The sequence below is a fragment of the Arvicola amphibius genome, chromosome 6 (assembly GCF_903992535.2).
Source record: "Arvicola amphibius chromosome 6, mArvAmp1.2, whole genome shotgun sequence".
NCBI lineage: Eukaryota > Metazoa > Chordata > Mammalia > Rodentia > Cricetidae > Arvicola > Arvicola amphibius.
Window position 1 is genome coordinate 90977047 of NC_052052.2, and position 22692 is coordinate 90999738.

Here is a 22692-nt window from a genome sequence, read left to right on the forward strand (position 1 = left end):
ATACCTAGGTATATATAAAAATTTCCCTTATAGAAAGAGGCTTGCATAGAATGTTTAATTAGCTCTCTGGTTGAAAGTTTACATCCTAACTGTAAGTCTGAAATTGTTACTATTGTATGAAAGCCCAGAAAGTAATAAAACTATTAAATTAAAAGTAAAATAAATGGAGGGAATGAAAAAATTGTTATCATATGAAACACCATATAGTCATGTGCCATGTGTAATGGGTATGCCTATTGTCCAGTGGGAAATATGGAGCTGGATCCAAGCCTTGCTGGAGAACCATCCTGAGAAATGGTCAAAGGGACAAGACGCAAAGTGGTGTGGTTGTCAAGGGAAACGTGTAGAGGAGAAAGAGTTGAGTTATCTGGAAGCAGCTGATGGAATTACTTTGCAAAAAAGGGTGTTTGCTTCCCAACATTGCCCAGGACTCCTGGGTGCTTTTCAAATTCCTGCAGGATATATTTTTAATCAGGTTGCGGGCTGCTGCTTTGGAGAAAATTACTTGTTACTTGTGCTTTATTTCTGTGACAAAGATATATAGAATGATTTTTTTCTGATACCAAATGTTCATAGAAATTCTGAAGCTCAAAGAATAAACAGTGAATTCATTAAGTGCCTTATTATGTCTTTCCAAATACTTCTTACTCTCATCTCATCCCTTCCCCCTCCTTCCCCCCTCTCTCTCTGTGTATGTATGTGAGCACTCACACACACATGCTCAAGTGCAGGAGTGTGTACAGGCCAGAGATTTCTGTTGGGTATTGCTCTCTATTGTTCCTGCTGCTATGGGAATGTTTCTCTCACCGAATCTAGAGCAAACCAATGGGCTAGACTGACTGACAATGAGCCTACAAGATCTGCCTCCCTCTGCCCTCCTACCCTGCCTCTTAACACTTGAGTTGTAGATACACGCCTTTAGTACAGGTGCTGGGGATCTGAATTCATGTCATCATATGGTAGAGGATCAAAGACTCCATCTCAGAGCCATCTTCACAGCTCCATTAGTCAGATGAATTTTGACTGCATAGGAAATCAATATGATGTGAGTTTGGACATTTTTAATAAAGAAATCTCATTTCTAAATTACCAGAAATGCTTTTGTTTTCCAGACGACCCTTGGGTACTCATTGTACAACCTGATAACTCCAGATTGCTGTAAATCCAATAATCTCATTTCTAGACAGGAAAAAAATATAATCTGCATTTCTGCTACCACTGATTTTTACAACTTTCAAATTAAAAAATTGTAACAACAAAGTCTAAACAGTTTAGAGTGTGCATTTCTTAAATGGTGTAAGATGCATTCCTAGACATCCTTAGAAGAAAGTGAGAAAATCCTGGTCTATTCTGAGATTCCTGTAGGCAGGATAGCCATTTTTTGACTAAGGTGGAGTTGAGTCAGGGGTTGGATGCTTTGCTTTTCAGATCTTCAGGTTGAACCCCAATTTCTCTCTCTGAGCTTTTATTAATTGAGCTTCATAGATTAATAAGAAATGATGGAGGAAATATGATCACATACCTTGTTAAATTCCATCAAACAGCAACGATGATGACAATGATGATGTGAACTGACTTCAGACTAGACCTTTCTTTAAATGTGGCACACACACCTATTCCTTAAACTGCCCCCTTGCAGATATTTCAATGAAGACCTTTAACAATATTATAAGTAAACCAGGCCTGCTGCAAAACTATTGGGTTTTAAGGTCTATCACAAAAGCTTAGAGAAAAACATACTATAATGCAGACATTTTTGGTTCCTGGTATCCCTCTCCTGCCTGCAGCTCACTAGCAGAAAAACACTTCACTGTTAAGACTGTCAGTCCTGAAGACCAAGGAAATCAGGTCATGTGGGTCTTGGACATTTCTTCCTTCCCTTACATCTACAGTAATCTTCAATTCGAACATTTTCTGCCAAATATCTCTTTTGTTTGCTTGTTTGTTTGTTTTGTTCCATCGGTTTTTTTCAAGAAGGGTTTCTCTGTGTAACCACCCTCTGTCCTGGAACTAGCTGTGGAAACCAGGCTGGCCTCAAACTCACAGAGATCTGCCTGCCTCTGCCTCCCAACTGCTAGGATTAAAGGTGTGCACCACCACTGCCCAGCTCCAAGTATCTCTAAAATAGGTTCTGTCATAATAGGTCAATTATTTAACACTGATTAATCACAAAAGTATTCTAAAATATTTTTGTTACACAGTTGTTTTTAAAATTTAGCATTTTAATCACTTCATATACCATGGTATTGTGCAACATGATTTATATATACTATAAAAACACTTTTATTACAGATGGTTGCTTAATAGAGCCATTTAAATGGACAACTTTATTACAGTCTCAAAAGGAAGACATCACTAATTGCATGGTTTTGTAGACAGCATCAAGAGGGGAATTCCTGAGACTAGACAGATGCAGTAGAGTTTATCTGGGCAAAAACAGGTCAAAAAATCACAAGCTGGATCTACAAACACAGAAATGTTCCAGAGAACTTTTAGCAGCGGAGTGACCTGTCAGCATTTCCAGGAAGAGAGTACTAAGGCAGAGCAAAGTACTTAGCCATCTAAAGCCCAGTCAAGAAGGCAGTCACGTAGCTGCACACAACAACTGCTTAGAGCCCTGGTGGTTAACTACCTGTGGGATCTTCCGCCGCTTGTTGAGACTCATGACTGAGTACCAACTGGTGAGGTGTTGGTCCCATGCAGGTGTTCTATCTCCTAGCTTCTTAGAAAGGTATTTAACAACAGGAAGTGTTTGAGCAGTCAAAATTTAAATGGATCTATTCTTGTAACTCAAGCCTTAGCTTAACAGTCTGCAAAAGCTTTCACCTCTTCTCACAAGGATGGATATCATATGACAAAGCATTTCAGTCAGGACGATTCAGACTAAAGTGTGACAGAAAAATAACAGCACACATTTATTTTTCTTTCTAAATACAGTTTTGACCTAGCGTAGTAGACCTAATTGCCTCCTCTTTTTCAGTCTCTTTAACAGAACTGTACAGAGAAAGAAATCTATTGGACTACCAAAGAGCCACAGAATCATGACCGCTCTTTTCAAGAGTAAGTCTGTTATTTAACACAGATGCTCATGCGAGCAAAGAGCATTTCTGCACTGACACCTTCTATCTGTTATTAATCTCATGTTGAAAGGGTTTGAACAAACAATACTGGTTTTAACTCATCTCTAACCTTCACATTCACCTTAGCCTATTCACAGTAAAATACACAGAATACATGAACCGGCAGGATGATCATGCATCCTCAGAAGCAATGGGGAACAAGACATTCTATGTACATGGAATCCATAACAACCACTGGGTTTCATAACACTGTCAGCTGATCAGAGGGCTGTCGAGGCTGACACACAAGATCTTTCAGTAGTGGTTAATGAAGCTTTTAGAAATTCGTTATGTAATCCATCATATAAATAAACTGAAGGAAAAAAACCATATGGTCATCTCATTAGATGCTGAAAAAGCATTTGACAAAATTCAGCACCCTTTTATGATAAAAGTTTTGGAGAGATTAGGGATACAAGGGTCATTCCTAAATATAATAAAAGCTATTTACAGCAAGCCGACAGCTAACATCAAATTAAATGGAGAGAAACTCAAGGCTATCCCACTAAATTCAGGAACACGACAAGGCTGTCCACTCTCTCCTTATCTCTTCAATATAGTGCTTGAAGTTCTAGCAATAGCAATAAGACAACATAAGGGAATCAAGGGGATTCAATTTGGAAAGGAAGAAGTTAAACTTTCATTATTTGCAGATGATATGATAGTATACATAAGCGACCCCAAAAACTCCACCAAAGAACTCCTACAGCTGATAAACTCCTTCAGTAATGTGGCAGGTTACAAGATCAACTCCAAAAAATCAGTCGCCCTCCTATACACAAAGGATAAGGAAGCAGAGAGGGAAATCAGAGAAGTATCACCTTTCACAATAGCCACAAATAGCATAAGATATCTGGGAGTATCTCTAACCAAGGAAGTGAAGGATTTATTTGACAAGAACTTTAAGTCTTTGAAGAAAGAAATTGAAGAGGATACCAGAAAATGGAAGGATCTCCCCTGCTCGTGGATTGGGAGGATCAACATAGTAAAAATGGCAATTCTACCAAAAGCAATCTATAGATTCAATGCAATCCCAATCAAGGTCCCATTAAAATTCTTCACAGAGATTGAGAGGATAATAATCAACTTTATATGGAAAAACAAGAAACCCAGGATAGCCAAAAAAATCTTATACAATAAAGGTACTTTTGGAGGCATTACCATCCCTGACTTCAAACTCTATTACAAAGCTACAGTATTGAAAACAGCTTGGTATTGTCATAAAAACAGAGAAGTTGACCAATGGAATCGTATAGAAGACCCGGATCTTAAACCACAAACCTACGAACACCTGATTTTTGATAAAGGAGCCAAAAGTACACAATGGAAGAAAGAGGGCATCTTCAACAAATGGTGCTGGCATAACTGGATGTCAACCTGTAGAAGAATGAAAGTAGATCCATATCTATCACCATGCACAAAACTCAAGTCCAAATGGATTAAAGACCTCAATATTAATCTGAACACATTGAGCTTGATAGAGGAGAAAGTGGGAAGTACTCTACAACAAATGGGCACAGGAGACCGTTTCCTGCGCATAACCCCAGCTGCACAGACATTAAGGGCAACATTGAATAAATGGGACCTCTTGAAGTTGAGCAGCTTCTGTAAAGCAAAGGACATTGTCACTAAGACACAAAGGCAGCCTACTGACTGGGAAAAGATCTTCACCAACCCTGCAACTGACAAAGGTCTGATCTCTAAAATATATAAGGAACTCAAGAGACTAGACGGTAAAATGCCAGTTAACCCAATTAAAAAATGGGGCGCTGAACTGAACAGAGAATTCTCAACAGAAGAAGTTCGAATGGCCAAAAGACACTTAAGGTCATGCTCAACCTCCCTAGCTATCAGGGAAATGCAAATCAAAACAACTTTGAGATATCACCTTACACCTGTCAGATTGGCTAAAATCCAAAACACCAGTAATAACCTTTGCTGGAGAGGTTGTGGGGTAAGGGGTACACTCATCCATTGCTGGTGGGAATGCACACTTGTGCAACCACTTTGGAAAGCAGTGTGGCGGTTTCTCAGGAAATTCGGGATCAACATACCCCAGGACCCAGCAATTCCACTTTTGGGAATCTACCCAAGAGATGCCCAATCATACAACAAAAGCATATGCTCATCTATGTTCATAGCAGCATTATTTGTAATAGCCAGATCCTGGAAACAACCTAGATGCCCTTCAGTGGAAGAATGGATGAAGAAACTGTGGAATATATACATGCTAGAATACTACTCAGCGGTAAAAAACAATGACATCTTGAATTTTGCAGGCAAATGGATGGAAATAGAAAACACTATTCTGAGTGAGGTAACCCAGACCCATAAAGATGAACATGGGATGTACTCACTCATATTCGGTTTCTAGCCATAATTAAAAGACATCGAGCCTATAAATTTGGGATCCTTGAGAAGATAATAAGAAGGTGAACTCCCAAAAAAGATATAGTAATCCTCCTGGATATTGGAAGTAGACACGATCGCCAGGCAAAATTGGGAACTTGAGGGTTGGGCGAGACTGGGCCAAGGGAAGATGGGGAGAGAAAAGTGTGAAAGGGAGAACGGGGGGGAGCTCGGAGGAATGGGGTGCTTGGGATATAGGAAGGGTGGATAGGGGAGCAGGGAAGCATATATCTTAATTTAAGGAGCTACCTGAGGGTTGTCAAGAGACTTGACCCTAGAGGGGTTCCCAGGTTTCCAGGGAGACGCCCCCAGTTAGTTCCTTGGGCAGCTGAGGAGAGGGAGCCTGAAAAGGCCAGTTCCTATAGCCATACTGATGAATTTCTTGCATATCACCATAGAACCTCCACCTGACGATAGATGAAGAAAATGACAGAGCCCCACATTGAAGCACCGGACTGAGCTCCCAAGGTCCTGATGAGGAGCAGAAGGAGAGAGAACATGAGAAAGAAAGTCAGGACCGTGAGGGAACCTCCAGCTGGCGACAGATGGGGAAGGTGACTGAGCCCCACATTGGAGCACTGGACTGAGCTCCCAAGGTCCTGATGAGGAGCAGAAGGAGCGAGAACATGAGGGAGAAAGTCAGGAACTAGAGGGGTGCGTTCACTCATGGAGACGGTGGGACAGAACTAATGGGAGATCACCAACTCCAGTTGGAATGGGACTGATGGATCATGCGACCAAACCCGTCTCTCTGATTGTGGCCAACAGCGGGGGCTGACTGAGAAGCAAAGGACAATGGCTCTGGGCTCTGATTGTTCTTCATGGACGGGCTCTGTGGGAGCCTTCTCAGCTTGGTCAATCACCTTCCTGGACCTGGGGGGAGTTGGGAGGACCTTGGTCTTAGCATAGAGTGGGGAACCCTGATGGCTCCTTGGCCTTGAGAGGGAGGGAGGGGAGGTATGGGTGGAGGTGAGGGGAGGGAAGGGGGAGAAGGAGGGGAGGGAAGGGGGAGGAAGAGGGGAGGGAGGGGGGAGGAAGAGGGAAGGAGATGGAAATTTTTAAATATAAAAAAAAATAAACCATGAGGGAAAAAAAAAGTGTCACTGTGGCTGCTCTTTGGATATTGACTTGTTCACACTTTCTGTTGTTACTTGATTTACAATTCTGGGTAGCAAATTCTCATCTGTTGACATGTAAGTTGATTCCTCTATTGAAGATAGAATAGGCGATGAAAAAAAAGCAGAAAAGCAAAAACAAATACAAAGAAAGAAATGAGAACCATCTACATTTGCTCTAGTTTGGGTGAATTTTACCCTTTAGTGTGCTTTCTACACACACATATTTCATAAGATTATTTAATGTCTCTCTTGCTTCCTTCATTTATAATGTTCTTAGCACTGCCATAAAACCATTTGTATTTGTAAATGGCATGGTTGCTAGCAGCACACACTGCTCAATCCGAATATTTCTCTGATTTAATTGATATCTCAATGATTATTTTTATGGCTGAATCTTTGGACATACATTTAATTTTTACTTTAGATTTTGTAAATGTGTTTAATTTTGACATTAACTTTTGAACATACCTGCAATGTTGACTTTAGATTTTATAAAGTAAAATAACTTAAAGTTCTTAACACGTATGACAAAATATAACTGGATTGTTCTCACTTCTTATCACTTCCTTTAGTGTGGTCACAGGTGTCTTGTCTCAGTGGATACCTGCTTTTTTAGCAACAACAAGCTCTAGCAAAACCCTGAAGTCAAAATCAACAGACTAGAATGAATTTTCTCTGCTTTAATGACTACTTTTTGAACACCTTTCATGAACAAAGGTATTATATATTAAAATATTAACTTTGGAAAATTGTATGTTTAAGTCTCATCTTAAAAATTAGATTGTACTTAAATTGTTAAATTGGAAAATTCCTTAGGTCTTCTGGATTCCAGGTGTTTATAAAAAATATTGCTTCAAAATTTTTCTCACATTCTTAGATTTACTTTTACTTTGTTTATAGTATTTCTTGATGAACAAAAAGTGTGTATGCATGTGTGTGCATGATGTATGTATGTATGTGTGAACATGCACATGTATACATGCCCATGGAGGCCAGAGATTGACAGTAGAATGTCTTATTCAACCACTGCTAACCTTACCCACTGAGAAGAACTCTTCCCATTGAGCCCACAGATAGCCATTTCAGACAACAGCTCTGGAACTCTGCCATTCCACTCCCTTGCAGTAGGTTACAAATGTACATGGTTGTGCCTTTTTACCTGGGTGCTAGGGATCCAAACTCCAGCCTTAGTGCTTGTGTAGCAAGCCATTCACCCAATGAGTCATCTACCTAGCCTCCCAAATCTACAAATTGCAAGTTCAATATTTTTCTTATTGTGCTTTTGCTATCAACTCAAGGACATGAATAACTGCCCAGATGTCTTTCAAAGGGTTTTATATTATTAGTTCTTACATTTGGGTATTTGATCCATTTGGGATTAATTTGTGTACATGGTGTCAAGTAGAATCGTAGCCTCATTATTTTACTGGGGTTATCCTTCTGCCCCACACGTAGACAACAATTTTTTGGTAGCATTATTAGCAAGGCTGTCTTTCTCCTTTACATTATCGTTCCCCATTTATCAAAGGTTGGTTAATAATTAACTCACTGATTTAGCTTCTGTCTCTCATTTCTATTTCATTGATCTACATCTTCATTCATCTACATTCCATTGTTTGCTGTTGCTTTGGAGTAAATTTTTTGAAATATTTTCCCCTGCTAATTAAAGAAAATTATGTGTTCGGGTGTTGTGTATGCATGTGTTTCTGTGTGCCACATGCATACAGTGCCCGAGGAGGCCAGAAGAGAACAAGATTCAGAAGATCCCTGGGACTGGACTTACGTATGATTGTGAACTGCCACGTGGATGCTGGGAATTGAGTTCAGGTCCTCTGGAAAAAGTAGTCAGCTCCCTAAACTTCTGAGCTATATCTCTCCAGCTCCTTTGGAACAAGTGTTAACATCAAGAATTACGACTCCTCCAACTGTGTTCTTTTGCAGGATTGGTTTGTCTACTCTGGACTTTTTCCATTTCTATAGGGACTGTCAGATCAGTTTGTCAAATTCTGAGCAAAAAAAAAAAAAAAATGAGGCCCAGAATCTTTGATAGAAATTGGAGTTAGTTAGTGAGGGATGTACTGCCGCATTAACAATGCTAAGTCTTCTAAAGAGCTAATATGGGCATCTCTCCGTTTATTTGGGCCTCAGTTTCTTTCAGTGGTGCGTTACAGTTTCCACTATTTGCCTTTCAGTGTTACTCAGATTTATTTCTGAAAACTCATTTTATACTAATTTGATGTAAAATTTCTTCTTACTTTGAGGTTTTGTTTGCTCGTGTGTAGAAATAGAATTGATTTTAAATATTGAACTTGCCTCCTATAATACTGGAGACTCATTTATTTGTTTTAAGAGTCTCTCTCAGCAGTTTTTAATATGTTGTCCTACAGAGAACTGTGCTATCTGCAATAGAGAAAGTTTTACTTGTTCCTTCTGTCTGTCAAACTACTATTTCTGTGACCCAAGTGTCTTGGTAAGGACTTTCAACAGAACATAATAGAAGACGTGAGTGTGTCCATCTTTGTCTTGTTCCTAACCTTAAGAGGTCATTCTCAGCCATTAAGCATTGTGTCAGCTGTAGCATTTTGTAGATGACATCATCCCACTGTGGATTTTCTTCCATTCCTACTTTGTTGAAGGGTTATCCCATGGTGGTCTGTTGGATTGTGCCAAATGTCTTCTGCATTTGTTGATATGAACATATTTTGTCCTGTTTTATGTTAATGTTCTTGTTCCATTATCTCTTATTGATGTCTTTCTATTTTGATACACTCTTGAATTGCTGTGTTAGATTCTGAGTTACATCCTATAGTTTTTTTTTTTTAATCTGAGCACTATCGAAAATATTTTGTTAAGGTTTTATTTTTCTGTCTCTATAATGGATTTTGGTTTGCGTCCTTCCTTTTTCATGATACAGTTAAGGTTTTGTAATTAAAACAATACTAGTTTCTTAGAATGAGTGGAGGATATTACTGGTCTACCATTTTTAGAATTGTCTGTGAAGACTTGGTATAAAATATGTGGTGTAATTCATCATCAAAGCTACTGAGGCTTTGGATCTCTTTTTCCCCAGGAAGTCTTTTGATCATTAATTAAACGTTTTCCCTTTTTACAGCTCTATCTAGATTTTCTGACCTCTCTCCAGTCTCTCTCAGTCTTTGTCTTTCCAAGAGTACCCAGAATAGTGGTACTTTAGTATCAAGTCTTCTGTGGGTACAATTCTATTGCTTTGGGTTTGACATGTGCCAGTTGTGAGTGACAGGCAGTGGAGTGGGTGGAAACCAGGTGAGCCACTGCTGCAGCAGAATGATTACAGGTGTATCTGTCTACCCACAAAGATGCCAAGGCTCTGCTCTGGGCTCAGGTAGCAGTATAGGTGACAACAACAAGCAGCAGTGAAAGCAGACAGCTTGCAGGACCAGCCTGACTCACCGTGGCTTTTGAAGAAGCCTGGCTTCTTCAGTTTTTGCTGCATCAAATAAATTAATCTTGCTTCATACTCACTTTCTTGTTTGCTTTACATAACGAAGAGAGATGTTTCCACTCAAGGACATCTAATGTGTAGACAAAGAATGTAAGCAAAGAACATTAGGATAATAATCCTATTTGGAAGCTATAGTCTGAGAATACTAATTCTGAATTACCGGATGGGTTTTATTCGTTGTTTAAAAAGCGATTGTAACACACATATACATACAGACATGCAACATGTTGAAAAGTAGGTAATGAAAACTCATATTTTAAATGAGGCACATAGTCTTGAAGCTGTATTTGAATACAAGGTTCTTTGCTGAGACCTAGACATAAAATATTGATGCTATCATTAGAAATTTAAGCATATATAAAATATTTTAAAAATAGAACTTAAAATGGAAAGCCGTGGTCACACCTAACAATATATCTGAAAGAAGGAATAATCAAGACAATTTCATTTTTTATTCAAAAAGTAATTATGTATGTCCTGGATCTTGAGAATGTACTTTAGTTAATAAAAGGTGCTTTGCTGGGCCGAGGGTGTTGAGACAGAGTTTTTTTTGGCTGTCCTATAACTAGTTCTTATAGACCAGACTGGCCTCAAACTCACAAAGATCCACCTGCTTCTGCCTGCCGGGTGCTGGAATTAAGGTGTGTGCTACCACCACCCAGCATAAAAGGCACCTTTTTGTCAATATGCATGTATTGCCCAAGTCTTGTACTTCATAAGAGAAGACATAACTGAGCATACAAATTTATGAGCAGGGCATTTCAAGATAGCATCCCTTACTAAGTTTCTTCAAATGACCTGTATACATCAACACAATCAACAGCCTTGGCCATTCTGCTGGGGACTTTAGTGTGTTTCACAGACCAGTACCCAGAGGAGGCAGAGTGGCAGGAATGAGCAGAGATGGTATCTTCCAGCTTGTTTAACTATTAAGGAGCAACTCCTCAAAGCTTAGTGGGCTTGTTTTCATGGCTTCTGGGGGGACATTCATGACAGTTCACTATGTGCAAGGTCAGAGGGATTGGTTTCAGGATAGCTCCAGACAGACTGCAATATGATAAGGAAGGGGAGAGGAGAGCAGGGAGGAGAGAGAAGGAACACCCTGCTCAGCTCAGGGGTTCACAAAGGCCTCCCCTTCTTTTGTTAGGTGCTTTGAAATCTGGGGTAGGGTGTGCAAGAATATAGGGTCTGCAGAGTCTGGAGGATAACCACACACAGTTTCTGAGGACTGGTCTGCATCTGAGTAGCCTGTGCCCTAGCATGGGCCCCTGATAAGCTCCAACACCAATACTTTCAACTAGTGAAAATACAAAGGAAATTTCTATTAGTTAAGAAGCTAGCAGACCTGGACGCCTTACCAATTCATTACATGCCATTTAAAATGATAGGCATCTCTAGTGACTTGGTTTAGAGCAGTGCTGCTCAGCCAGTGGTTCACAACAGGGATTGCCTAAGACCATCAGAAAACACAGATGTTTACATTACGATTAACAACAGGAGCAAAATAAAAACAAAACGACTTTATGGTTGGGGATCATCACAACATGAGGAATTGTATTAAAGGGTCACAGAATCAGAGAGGGTAAGAACCACTGTCCTGGAGACAACCAAGGTTAGTAAGTCATACGCTATGAAACAGGAAAATAGAGACTTATGTCCTTTAAAATCGGCTTTTATAATGTCCTAGGCAGCCAGTTTTAGAGTTCTGTACTGCCGCCATCCTCTGCTCTCCATAAGCACACTGCTTTTCTAGAGGGCATCTGGTTACTCTCCCAGGGTGTGGCAAACAAAGGGTGATGAGAGGATTGGGTAACTTTCTGTTCATCCCTAACAACTTCCTTAGGCTTTGGAGGTTGTTCTGCTTCCTGTCCACATGTACCACTGACAGGGAAAGAGACTTTCCTTAGAAGCAGAGAACAGCTCTTTCTCTCTGGTGATCAATGTGATCTTCAAGAAACATCACCATGAGCACTACACTACCTGACAGCGTTCTGGATCAAAATCGAAGCCACGGGGAGTATTGCAGAAGCAGGCTGGGTACAGTATCACTCCTAGCATCCACAAAGTAACTTCTCCCTCTCCCTCGTCAAGATGCAGTGGCCCCAGCTCTGTGCTCAAAGGATGCTCCCAATGGTATGTGATTTTGCTTGAGGCAGGTGCTTGGGTAGAGCTGTTTAAAATGCCTCATGTGACAGTCTCTTGGCCATGACTTGGCACCTTGATGTGGTTTGGATATGACAGAGGATCTTTCCCAAAGGCTTATGGGCTACAATATTCAGAGACCAGGTTTTAAGTGTGGAACTTTAAAGATAAGGTGGGGATCTAGTGTGTGAGCCCTCAGTTTATTTGGATCACTGTTTCTGGGTTGATAAATTAATTCAATTATCTCGGGACACCTGAATTAGCTACTCCTTCCTTCTCTTCTTGCTAGTCCTCCTTTTCAACCAGGTCTTGCTTGGATTTAGCAAGCCTTCTGGGTGGGGTCAATGATCCAGACCACTATGCTCAGCTCATGAGTTTCTTCTTGAAAACAGACACACCTGGTGTGTAGAAGCCACCCTAGCTTCTTGTTTTGAAATGAAACATGCAATTCTCTTTTTCTAATTACTGTTTTACTAACTTTTCTCTTTTTTCAATTATTGCTTTACTAACTTTTTTAAATTGTTTTTATTGAGCTATATATTTTTCTCCATTCCCCTCCCTTCCACCCCTCCCCTTTTACCCTCTCCCATGGTTCTCATGATCCCAATTTACTCAGGAGATCTTGTCTTTTTCTACTTCCCATGTGTATTAGATCCATGTATGCCTCTCTTAGGGTCCTCTTTATTGTCTAGTTTCTCTGGGATTGTGAATTGTAGGATTTTTTTTGCTTTATGTCTAAAAGTCACTTATGAGTGAGTACATATGATATTTGTCTTCTGCATCTGGGTTACCTCACTCAATATGATGTTTTCTAGATCCATTTATTTGCCCCCAAATTTCAAGATGTCGATGTCATTATTTATCTCTGCTGTGTAGTACTCCACTTTGTAAATGCACCACATTTTCCTTATCCATTCTTTGGTCGAAGGACATTCAGGTTGTTTCCAGGTTCTGGTTATGACAAACGATGCTGCTATGAACATAGTTGAGCACATGTCCTTGTGGTATGATTGAGCATCCTTTGGGTATATACACAAAAGCAGTATTGCTGGGTCTTGAGGTAGGTTGTTTCCTAATTTTCTGAGAAATCACCATATTGATATCCAAAGTGGCTGTACCAGTTTGCACTCCCACCAACAAAGGAATAGTGTTTCCTGTACCCCACATCCTCTCCAGCATAAGTTGTCATCAGTGTTTTTGATCTTGGCCATTCTCACAGGTGTAAGATGGAATCTCAGAGTTATTTTGATTTACATTTCTCTGATGGCTAAGGATGTTGAGAATTTCCTTAAGTGTCTTTCAGCCATTTTAGATTCCTCTGTTGAGAGTTCTTTATGTTTGTACCCCATTTTATTGGATTATTTGTTCTTTTGATTACCAATTTCTTGAGTTTATTATATATTTTGGATATCAGCCCTCTGTCTGATGTGGGGTTGGGCAGTGGTAGCACATACCTTTAATCCCAGCACTCGGGAGGGCAGAGGCAGGTGGATCTCTGTGATTTCAAGGTCAGCCTGGTCAACAAGAAACATAATATTCCTAATGGCCAGAGATACCATTATGCTATTTGGATGTTTAGGCTTCAAAACTGTGAGACAAACTCTCTTTGAAGTTACCTAACTTCGGTGCTTTGTTACATATACAGACGATGCAGACCTTAAATATGAAGACTAAACACAGGTAGACTTGCAAGAAATCTGTGGGGAGTCACAGATACGTGTGCAGCCCCCAGAAATGATGGTTCATATTTTTTTGAATGAATGAGGAATGAGCAACAGCACCCTATTCAGTGGCCTTTTAAGGAAGATGGGTGTACATTTACCAGTAAAGTGATTTCAGACATGTATTTTTTTCAGATGTGTGTCCAGCCCTGTTTAAAGTTCTCTGCCACCAATGATGGTTACAAGTTACACAGAGTCAAGCTTCATCACATTTGAGTGCTGCCCCTGTAGATACCACAAACTTGCTTTTCTTTTCCTTTAATAATTTAAGATGCATAACTGTAATTTATTATTCAAAGAATACATAAAGAAATAGAAATAAATACTATCACTTACTTCTTAAATTTTTATTGGGAGACAAACTAAAACATATAAAGAAATAAACCATCCCACAACTGTAAATATTTGGTGCTAATAAGCACAGTGTAGAAACTGCTCTGGGTTTTACAGAGAGCAGATGCTGAATAATTCATGAAGGGACAAATCCCAGGCATAGCCAGGGGAGGCGTTTCCACAGCTTGCTCAAATCTTTATTTTAAACAGCATAAAAAGGCCCTTTTGCTATTTCCTATAAGCAAAAAGCTAATGTATTTTCAGAAACATTTATTATAGGAGATAAAATTTTTTTAGCATTGTTTTAAAATCTGTATCCCCTGTGAAGTAAAAGCATCTCTTGCTTTGCTTCCTGAACACATACCTGACCTTTCTAAGCCTAGAGATAGTGCCTTTCCAGTTTCCTGTTTGACTGCTTGTTTTAAAACTCTTAGCCTCTTATTCAGGATAGCCTCACACTCACTCTGCATGCTGACCTCAAACCCATAATCCTCCTGCCTCAGCCTCCTGAGAGTTCTGACTATCCACATTTCATAAACAAATAAAGAAAACTCTCCCCGCAGAACTGCCAGCTGTGCTGTTAGACCCACCCTGCATCATCCATTGGCAGAGACAAGTATGTCCATGGTCAACTCAAGGATTCTCTTTTTAATAAATAAAGACTTTTTTTTTTTGCTTTTTAGCTATTTCAGATCTTCTGAGCTAGTTAAAACTGGCTCTCCTCCCCATTACTCTTTTTTTCTGAATTTTTAAAGAATAAAGAGTTTCAGGTTCAAATAAATTGCACTGCATAGATTGCCTGCTAAAAATGTCAATAGGGAACTTAAGCAAATGATAAAGATAGCTAAAATCTGGTCTGGGGTTGGGCAAATAGTTGAAGTGGTAGAGTCTGTGAGCAGGATGGGTGAGGACTCATGTTCAATTCCCAACTCCACAAATAAACAGACAGATAAACGATTGGCGAGCAGAGAGACGGCTGTCTACTTTGTATTACTGTAGATGTGGGTAATTCCAGGCAACATATGTAGCACAGTCCTCCTCTCAGGAGAGAGCATGTACCTCTACCCCACTTCTACCCGGTCCTGTGGGCAGGGTTAATTCTCTCATGGAGAGGTTTTGATTGTACAAGTAGATAATGGAAGAGCTAAAATTAAAATCTAGAATTATTTCTATTCTGAATTGTTATGGTGTCTTTGGTTGTGTGATGCTTATTCATGGAGAAATGCCACCAGAGAAAAGGGAGATGAGGTAAACCTGCATGAGCCTTCAAGTACCCCGGACATAGCGGACTGACATGGGAAAGGGAGAGCCGGGAAGAGCATGCCAGCTGGTCTACTTTTCTTTCCTAAAATAAATGTCTTTATGATTTTTTAATGCTAGAGGCTAAATTCAGATTTAAATTAGTCCTCCTAAAATCCAGTTCCATGTCATTTCTAACTTTACCCTATGTATACAAAAGAATCCCGAGAGCTGACCCAGACTAAAGGTCGTATTTCTAGAGCAAAGCCAGTGAGGTTTGACTTCTTCCCCATAGTTTTTCCCAAGTATTTGGTGCTCTAGAGAGTCTATAGACACCAGTCAGCAAAAGAGCAGGCAACGGGGAAGGAAATGATGTCCCCTGAGGGAAAAGGCTGAGACACAGCTGTTGGCCCTTCTTGTTTACCCTGCATTCCAAAGTCTGCAACGCCATTTATATAATAATCACACTCACAGGTTCCTAGAATTTTCTGCTCACAGAAGCGTGATTTTCTTTTCCTTGTGCTAAAAAAAAAAAAAGAGAATCTAGATATGGAAATGAAGCTTCCATGAGAATGGGTCTATAATATCAGGATATGCTGTCCCCTAGAACAGACTATTTTGACCTTTGAGATCCTGGACAGGAGCCTGGTGGGACCTGACGGTCTGCCTTTCCTTCTAATTCTGAGTCCTTGCCTATATTGCTCCAAGGATCTATTCCCTTACCTGATATATTCAAACTGAATGCCATCCTTACAATCTCACAGGTGAGATAACAATTTATAGATGATAAAACTAATTCTTAGATGTCAAAATTATTTGTCTTTTGTTGTAGAATAGTTGTTTAATTATGTAAAGATGTGTTGCTGTTTTACTTTGCCTGACTAAGGCTCCCGATTGGTCTTACAAAAAGCTAAATGACCAATAGCAACGAAAGAGGTATAGGTGGTGCTTCTGGGCAGAGAGGGTTTGGAGGAGGAGGAATTTAGACTGAGGAGGGAGACAGAAAAGGAGATAGCAGGAAGAAGGCAGGGGCCAGAGAGTCAGACATGGAGGAAGCAGGAAAGTAGGACATACAGAATAAAAGAAAGGTAAAAATCCCTGAGGCAAAATGTAGATGAAAAGAAACAGGTTAGATTAAGTTAAAAGTGCTAGTGAGACATGCCTAAGCTAAGGACAAGCATGATTAATAAGTCTTCGTGTCTTTATTTGGGAAGCTAGTTGGTGGTCCAAAGAAAATTTCAAATAGAGGTTTTGATTGTGTAAGTAGATAATGGAAGAACTAAAATTAAAATCTAGAATTATCAAAATTTCTGTCACTCTTCTCCATTGTATCCTTATAAAAGAAGTCCTTCTTAACTCAAATCCAGTGAAAGCATCTGCTGAAGCTCCATTCATTAAAGCCACCCATCCTTCAACAAATGCAGCACATCAAATACAGTGCACCCAACACCACCATCTAGCAAATACAGTACATCAAATACAGCGCACCCAACACCACCATCTAACAAATACAGTGCATCAAATACAGCACACTCAACACCACCATCTAGCAAATACAGTGCATCAAATACAGCATACGCAACACCACCATCTAGCAAATACAGTGCATCAAATACAGCACACTCAACACCACCATCTAACAAATACAGTGCATCAAATACAGTGCACCCAACACCACCATCTAACAAATACAATGCATCAAATACAGCAACCCAACACCACCATCTAACAAATACAATGCATCAAATACAGTGCACCCAACACCACCATCTAACAAATACAATGCATCAAATACAGTGCACCCAACACCACCATCTAGCAAATACAGTGCATCAAATACAGCACACCCAACACCACCATCTAGCAAATACAGTGCATCAAATACAGCACACTCAACACCACCATCTAGCAAATACAGTGCATCAAATACAGCAACCCAACACCACCATCTAACAAATACAATGCATCAAATACAGTGCACCCAACACCACCATCTAACAAATACAATGCATCAAATACAGTGCACCCAACACCACCATCTAGCAAATACAGTGCATCAAATACAGCACACCCAACACCACCATCTAGCAAATACAGTGCATCAAATACAGCACACTCAACACCACCATCTAACAAATACAGTGCATCAAATACAGAACACTCAACACCACCATCTAATAAATACAGTGCATCAAGTACAGTGACCCCACACCAAGTACAGTATATTGAATCCATTGCCCGCCATAAACAGTACATCACTGATGATGGGAGCTGTGCTGGTTAATTTGTGACAAGGCTAGAGACACTGGAAGAGAAGGAACCTCAGTTGAGAAACTGAATCAATCAGATTGTTCTATGGGCATGCTTGTAGAGACATTGTCTTGACTGATGACTGCAGTGGGAGAACCCAGCACCCTGTGGACAGCACCAAGTGTAGGGAGGTGGGCCTAGGTTGTATAAAATAAATAGCTGGTGTGGTCAAGAGAAGTAAGCCTGTTAGCAGCATTCCTCTGTGGTTTCTGTCTCCAACTCCTCCTTGAATTCATGCCTTGCCTCATCTTTAGTGAATAAACAATGAGGAGGAGGAAGGGTGAGCACGTGACCCCCACTCCCACTGAGTTGTTTTTGGTCATGGTGTTTTGTCCTGGCAGTCCAGCCGGAGCACAGAACTGGAATGGCCAGCCATACTCTTCAAGTGCTCACACTTTCTAGGAATGCTAATGGCTCAGTTTATGAATGAGCAATACTGTATTTTGCTAAATTTAGGCAATAAAGAGAAAAACGAATACATGAGTAAGACCATGCTATTCATACAGGATTAGAATTAGAGTAATTTTACTAATTAACTTGGAAAAGTTTCCCCCAGTTTTAAGCCTTCAGCAAAGTAATTCTTCTTCCCTGTAGTGATTTCTAGAGACACACAATGGAAAAAGCTTCCATTCCAGTCTTCAAAATAAGCAAAAGATGATTAAGAAACCAGTTTCCAAAATTCTAATTATTTCAAAAGCCTCCAGGATTGCTGCTGTACCAGAATCAGTTAATATCCTCTTTAAACCAGCCACCATTGGTTGCTTTTAAAGTATTTTAAAAGGAACTTCTTATTGTTACTATAAAGAAAAAACCCAGCTAATATTTTCTATAAACTATTAGCAGTTATGGAAACAAAAATAGTAGAAGAGGATGCTGAATCTTAAGGACATGGCCCTGCAGCAGATAGCTCCAGGGCTGCAGGGCGCTCTGCTCTCTTCCAAACGAAGAGCAGCAGTGCTGTGACAGGTGCTAGGAAAGCCAGGATGCTCCAGACTCATCCTTCTGCTGGGAATAATCAGGACAGGTGCTAGGAAAGCCAGGATGCTCCAGACTCATCCTTCTGCTGGGAAGAATCAGGAGGACTGAAAGGGAACCTAATCTTCTCAGTTTAGGATTTGGTGCTATTTAATGACACCCTCAAACTGTATCAAATATCTTTCTGCAGGCCAGTGTTATATGTTCCAAGTACTTGGGTCACCCTGAATTACTGTATGGTGAGTCGAGGAATATGAATGAACTATGAGCATAAGTTTAGAGAACTGCAATTAACTTTTTCATTCATTCATTTGTTAGTTCGTTCATCTACTAATGAGTTAAGCACTTCTAACATAGGTCACAGGACTTCCTGGGATTCAATGGCTAGACTTTCACTCACTTCAAGAAGAACATAAATGACAATGAGGGCTACCACTAAATTAAAACATAATAAAGCAGTGAAAAGATTATAACAGACAAGAAGTGCTAGTCTGGTAGCAAATGAGGTCTTGATCAAGTCACAAGTAGGCAATTCTTTCGTGATTCTAGAAGGCTTACGGCCCATTGTAGATTGCCAATGATGTCTTGTATCTTTTGGTGAGAATTAGTTGGCAGATAGCAACTAAATGTGGAATGGAAGCCTGGAGGACATTATAGTAGGACATATATGCTGACATGGTAAAGGGAGATCCAGGAAGACCATGCCAATTCTCTTTTACTTTTCTTTTGTAAGATAAATAAGCCTACGATTTCTTAGCATTTGAAGGTAAATTTACATTTATACTTGTTCTCCTGAAGGCCAGTACCATAAAGTTTCTAACTCCTCTGTATATGTGAAAGGAATCCTGAGTGCTGTGGGTGATCTAGGGCACTCTCAGTGATTAAGTACCAGAAAGGAAGGAAGGGAGAGAAAGATGGAAGTAGACAAGAAGGGAGGAAGGAAGGGAGAGAGAGTTGGAGGAAACAGGAAGAGGGGAAGAAAGGGAGAGAAAGAGGGGGATACAAGAAGAGAAAGGGGGGAGTAAAACAGAGGGAAATAGGAAGAGAGGAAGGGGAGAAAGGTGGAGGGAAATAGGAAGAGAGGAAGGAAAGGAGGAAAAGATGGGGAGACAGGAAGAGATGAAGGAAGGGAGAGAAAGATGGAAGAAAACAGGAAAAGAGCAGGTAAGAGGAAGGGTTGGCTTGTGTTGGAGATAAATGTATTTTCAAAAAGATTTCAATGAATGAGACCAAAAAAACTTAGCACCTATCATTGAAAGTAAGCCTTGCTTGAGCCACCTTGACTGAGAAATACTTATGGCTAGGTGGTTACAAGGCAGGATGCTCTACAGTCACCAGAACTGCCTCATGTTCATCAGTACCAGGGACTTCAGCATCTCCCTGCAGGCACTTTCCTTCCTTTCCCCTTTGGCACAACTTCACCGAGGATTTCTTTAAAATTGCAGATAAGATGGAAGGGAAAACCTAGGATTTCCAGCCATCCCTAGCACTGTGGACAGGAAGTTTATTTTATTGTCCTAGTTTCATATTTAGGTGGCCTTAAACTATACGTAAGGGAACAGTATCATTCAATTTTCAAGGTTGATAAACCCTGAATATTTTTTATTCTTTTAAATAATAAGATGTATGATTTCCCTTCCTTAAACTCCTCTGAAATCCCCTTGCTCTCTCTCAAATTCATGGCCTCTTTTTCTTTAATTATTGTTACATATATATAATATATATGTATTTATTATATGTAAAATATATTCCAAACTATATAAACGCAGCCCACTTAGTCTATATAATATTACTTACATATGTGCAATTTTGACTTGAACAAGGATGATATCAATAGACATACTAACATGGAAGGGGAAATTTTAGGGGGCTCCAATCCCAGACAAATAACTAAAGGCAACTAAGAAATTTTTAGAGCAGGAGAATCAGTCTTCCCCAGGGAAGAGCCTCCCAGTTGGTTATCCAAAACCACCAAAAGAATAACTTTATCTTGGAATGTCAGCAGGGTTATCCTGGGGCATGGAATTTGGGAAGGGAAGACAGCATTCTTGTACAATGAGCGTATTGCTGACTTCTGTATAGCAGTGATAGTATCCATTACTTCGACTTTATTTTCTTTCCATCCTGTTTTCGTGAGTCAGTACTGTTAACATCCCAACAGTGCTGTGGATTTTTTTCAGAGTAACTTCATCCTCTAACAGAAACACAGTTTCTTATAGCACCTTGTTTGAAGAGTTCAGTTTTTTAAAGATTGCCCAAAGAATGTAACACATTTCTAGAGGGTGTCGTAGTTAGATTTCTTTTGCTGTGATAAACCCATGACCAAAACACCTTGTGAAAGAAAGGGGTTATTTCATCTGACACTTCCAGCAAACAGTCCATCACTGAGGGGAGGCAGGGCAGGAACTCAAGCAGGTCAAGAACCTGGAGAAAGGAAAGGAAACAGGAGCCAGAGAGCAGTACTGCTTACTGGCTTGCTCCTCGTGGCTCGCTCAGCTTGCTTTCTTAAACAACTCAGCACCGCCTGCTCAGGAGTGGCAGCACCCACAGTGGGCTGGGCCCTCCCCCTCCTACATTATCATTAGTCCATATAAAGCCCACAAAGATTTGTTTCTTCCCAGATCTCTCTAGCTGTTGTCAAGTGGAGAAAGAAAAAAAACTAACCAGGATGTGTGAAATATACATGTGTAAATCATCTTGCTTTTTTCCATTGGTGAATAATGGCCCAGTTTACAATTAGTTGCCAAACTAAATAAATGGATCCTTCTGTGGGAATGGACTGATGAAGTATAACATACCTGTGAAGCTTGAGAGTCACAGTTCCATAGACAGTGGCAAACCCGAGAAGACGGACCCACCTTAGGAGAATACAGCGGAATGTGCTTGGCTCAAAGTACAGAATAACCACCTGTGGAACAAAACATTGAGAGACCTTCAGCGTCAATCGCTGCCCCACAACAGTACTTTGTAACTGGGCGCTTAATATGCATTAATTTTGACATAAGCATACACTCACTGAAAGAGTTCTTCAAAATGCTCTGTCAGTTCATTACTGAGATGGAAGAACTACAGGATCTCTACTGATCTCAGTGAAATCTAAATTCTTGAAATATAATTTCAAGAGTTCTGATCACCTGTTTCCAAGTCTGTAGCATGCAAACATCTGTCTCTTTCTTTTCACACGACCTTGCAGACTGCTTTCCTCTGCCTTCCTCTACTACAGCCTTTCCTGTTCTCCTGTGCTCTTCCCCTGTGTGAGGCAGCCCCGACAGGGTTGTCCATACTGTGCCTCCCAACAACCTACCCACCACTCCAGCCCTCCTACAAACCAGAACACGGACCAACGATTTCACTAACTCCCTGCATCTCACTTCAGAGTTTCAATAAACAGAAGTGAAATATTCCAGATGTCCTCATATGAGTTGCTGAGGTAAAAAAAAAAAAAAAGAAGAAGAAGCAGAAGAGAGACGTGTATGCCAAGGATTGCACCAATGTAACACAGGAGCTACAACAGGCATTTGAGCAGCTTCAGTGGGGCCACAGGACAAGTGACCAACTCTATGGGACAGACAAAGGACTTGTACAGGACACTCCACTGCCTCTCATACACTGCTATGTAAATTTCAGCACATACTCGTAGAAAACTAGGTCTGGTTTGCCAGGGATCCTTGGATAGTGCTAGAGGATGAACGGCGCTGCAAGGGAAGACTTGCAGTTACCTGGATCAACAGGTATGAAATGATTCTGCCGATGTCAGGGCCATCATAACAGAAACTGTGGTGGTTGCCAAAAGCCTGAGTGTTTCCTTTGGCTTTTTAAACTAAAAGCATGACTATTGCGGGCAG

General features: G+C 40.3%; 1 protein-coding gene across 1 annotated transcript in view; it reads right to left on the reverse strand.

Moving 5' to 3' along the window:
* Positions 1–22692, reverse strand: part of Gpr158 (G protein-coupled receptor 158) — a 337333-nt gene that overhangs the window by 34847 nt on the left and 279794 nt on the right. Inside the window, exon 6 of the mRNA XM_038333736.1 lies at positions 21646–21755. Within this exon, the coding sequence (XP_038189664.1) occupies positions 21646–21755 (110 nt within the window). The remainder of the gene's footprint in view (positions 1–21645; positions 21756–22692) is intronic.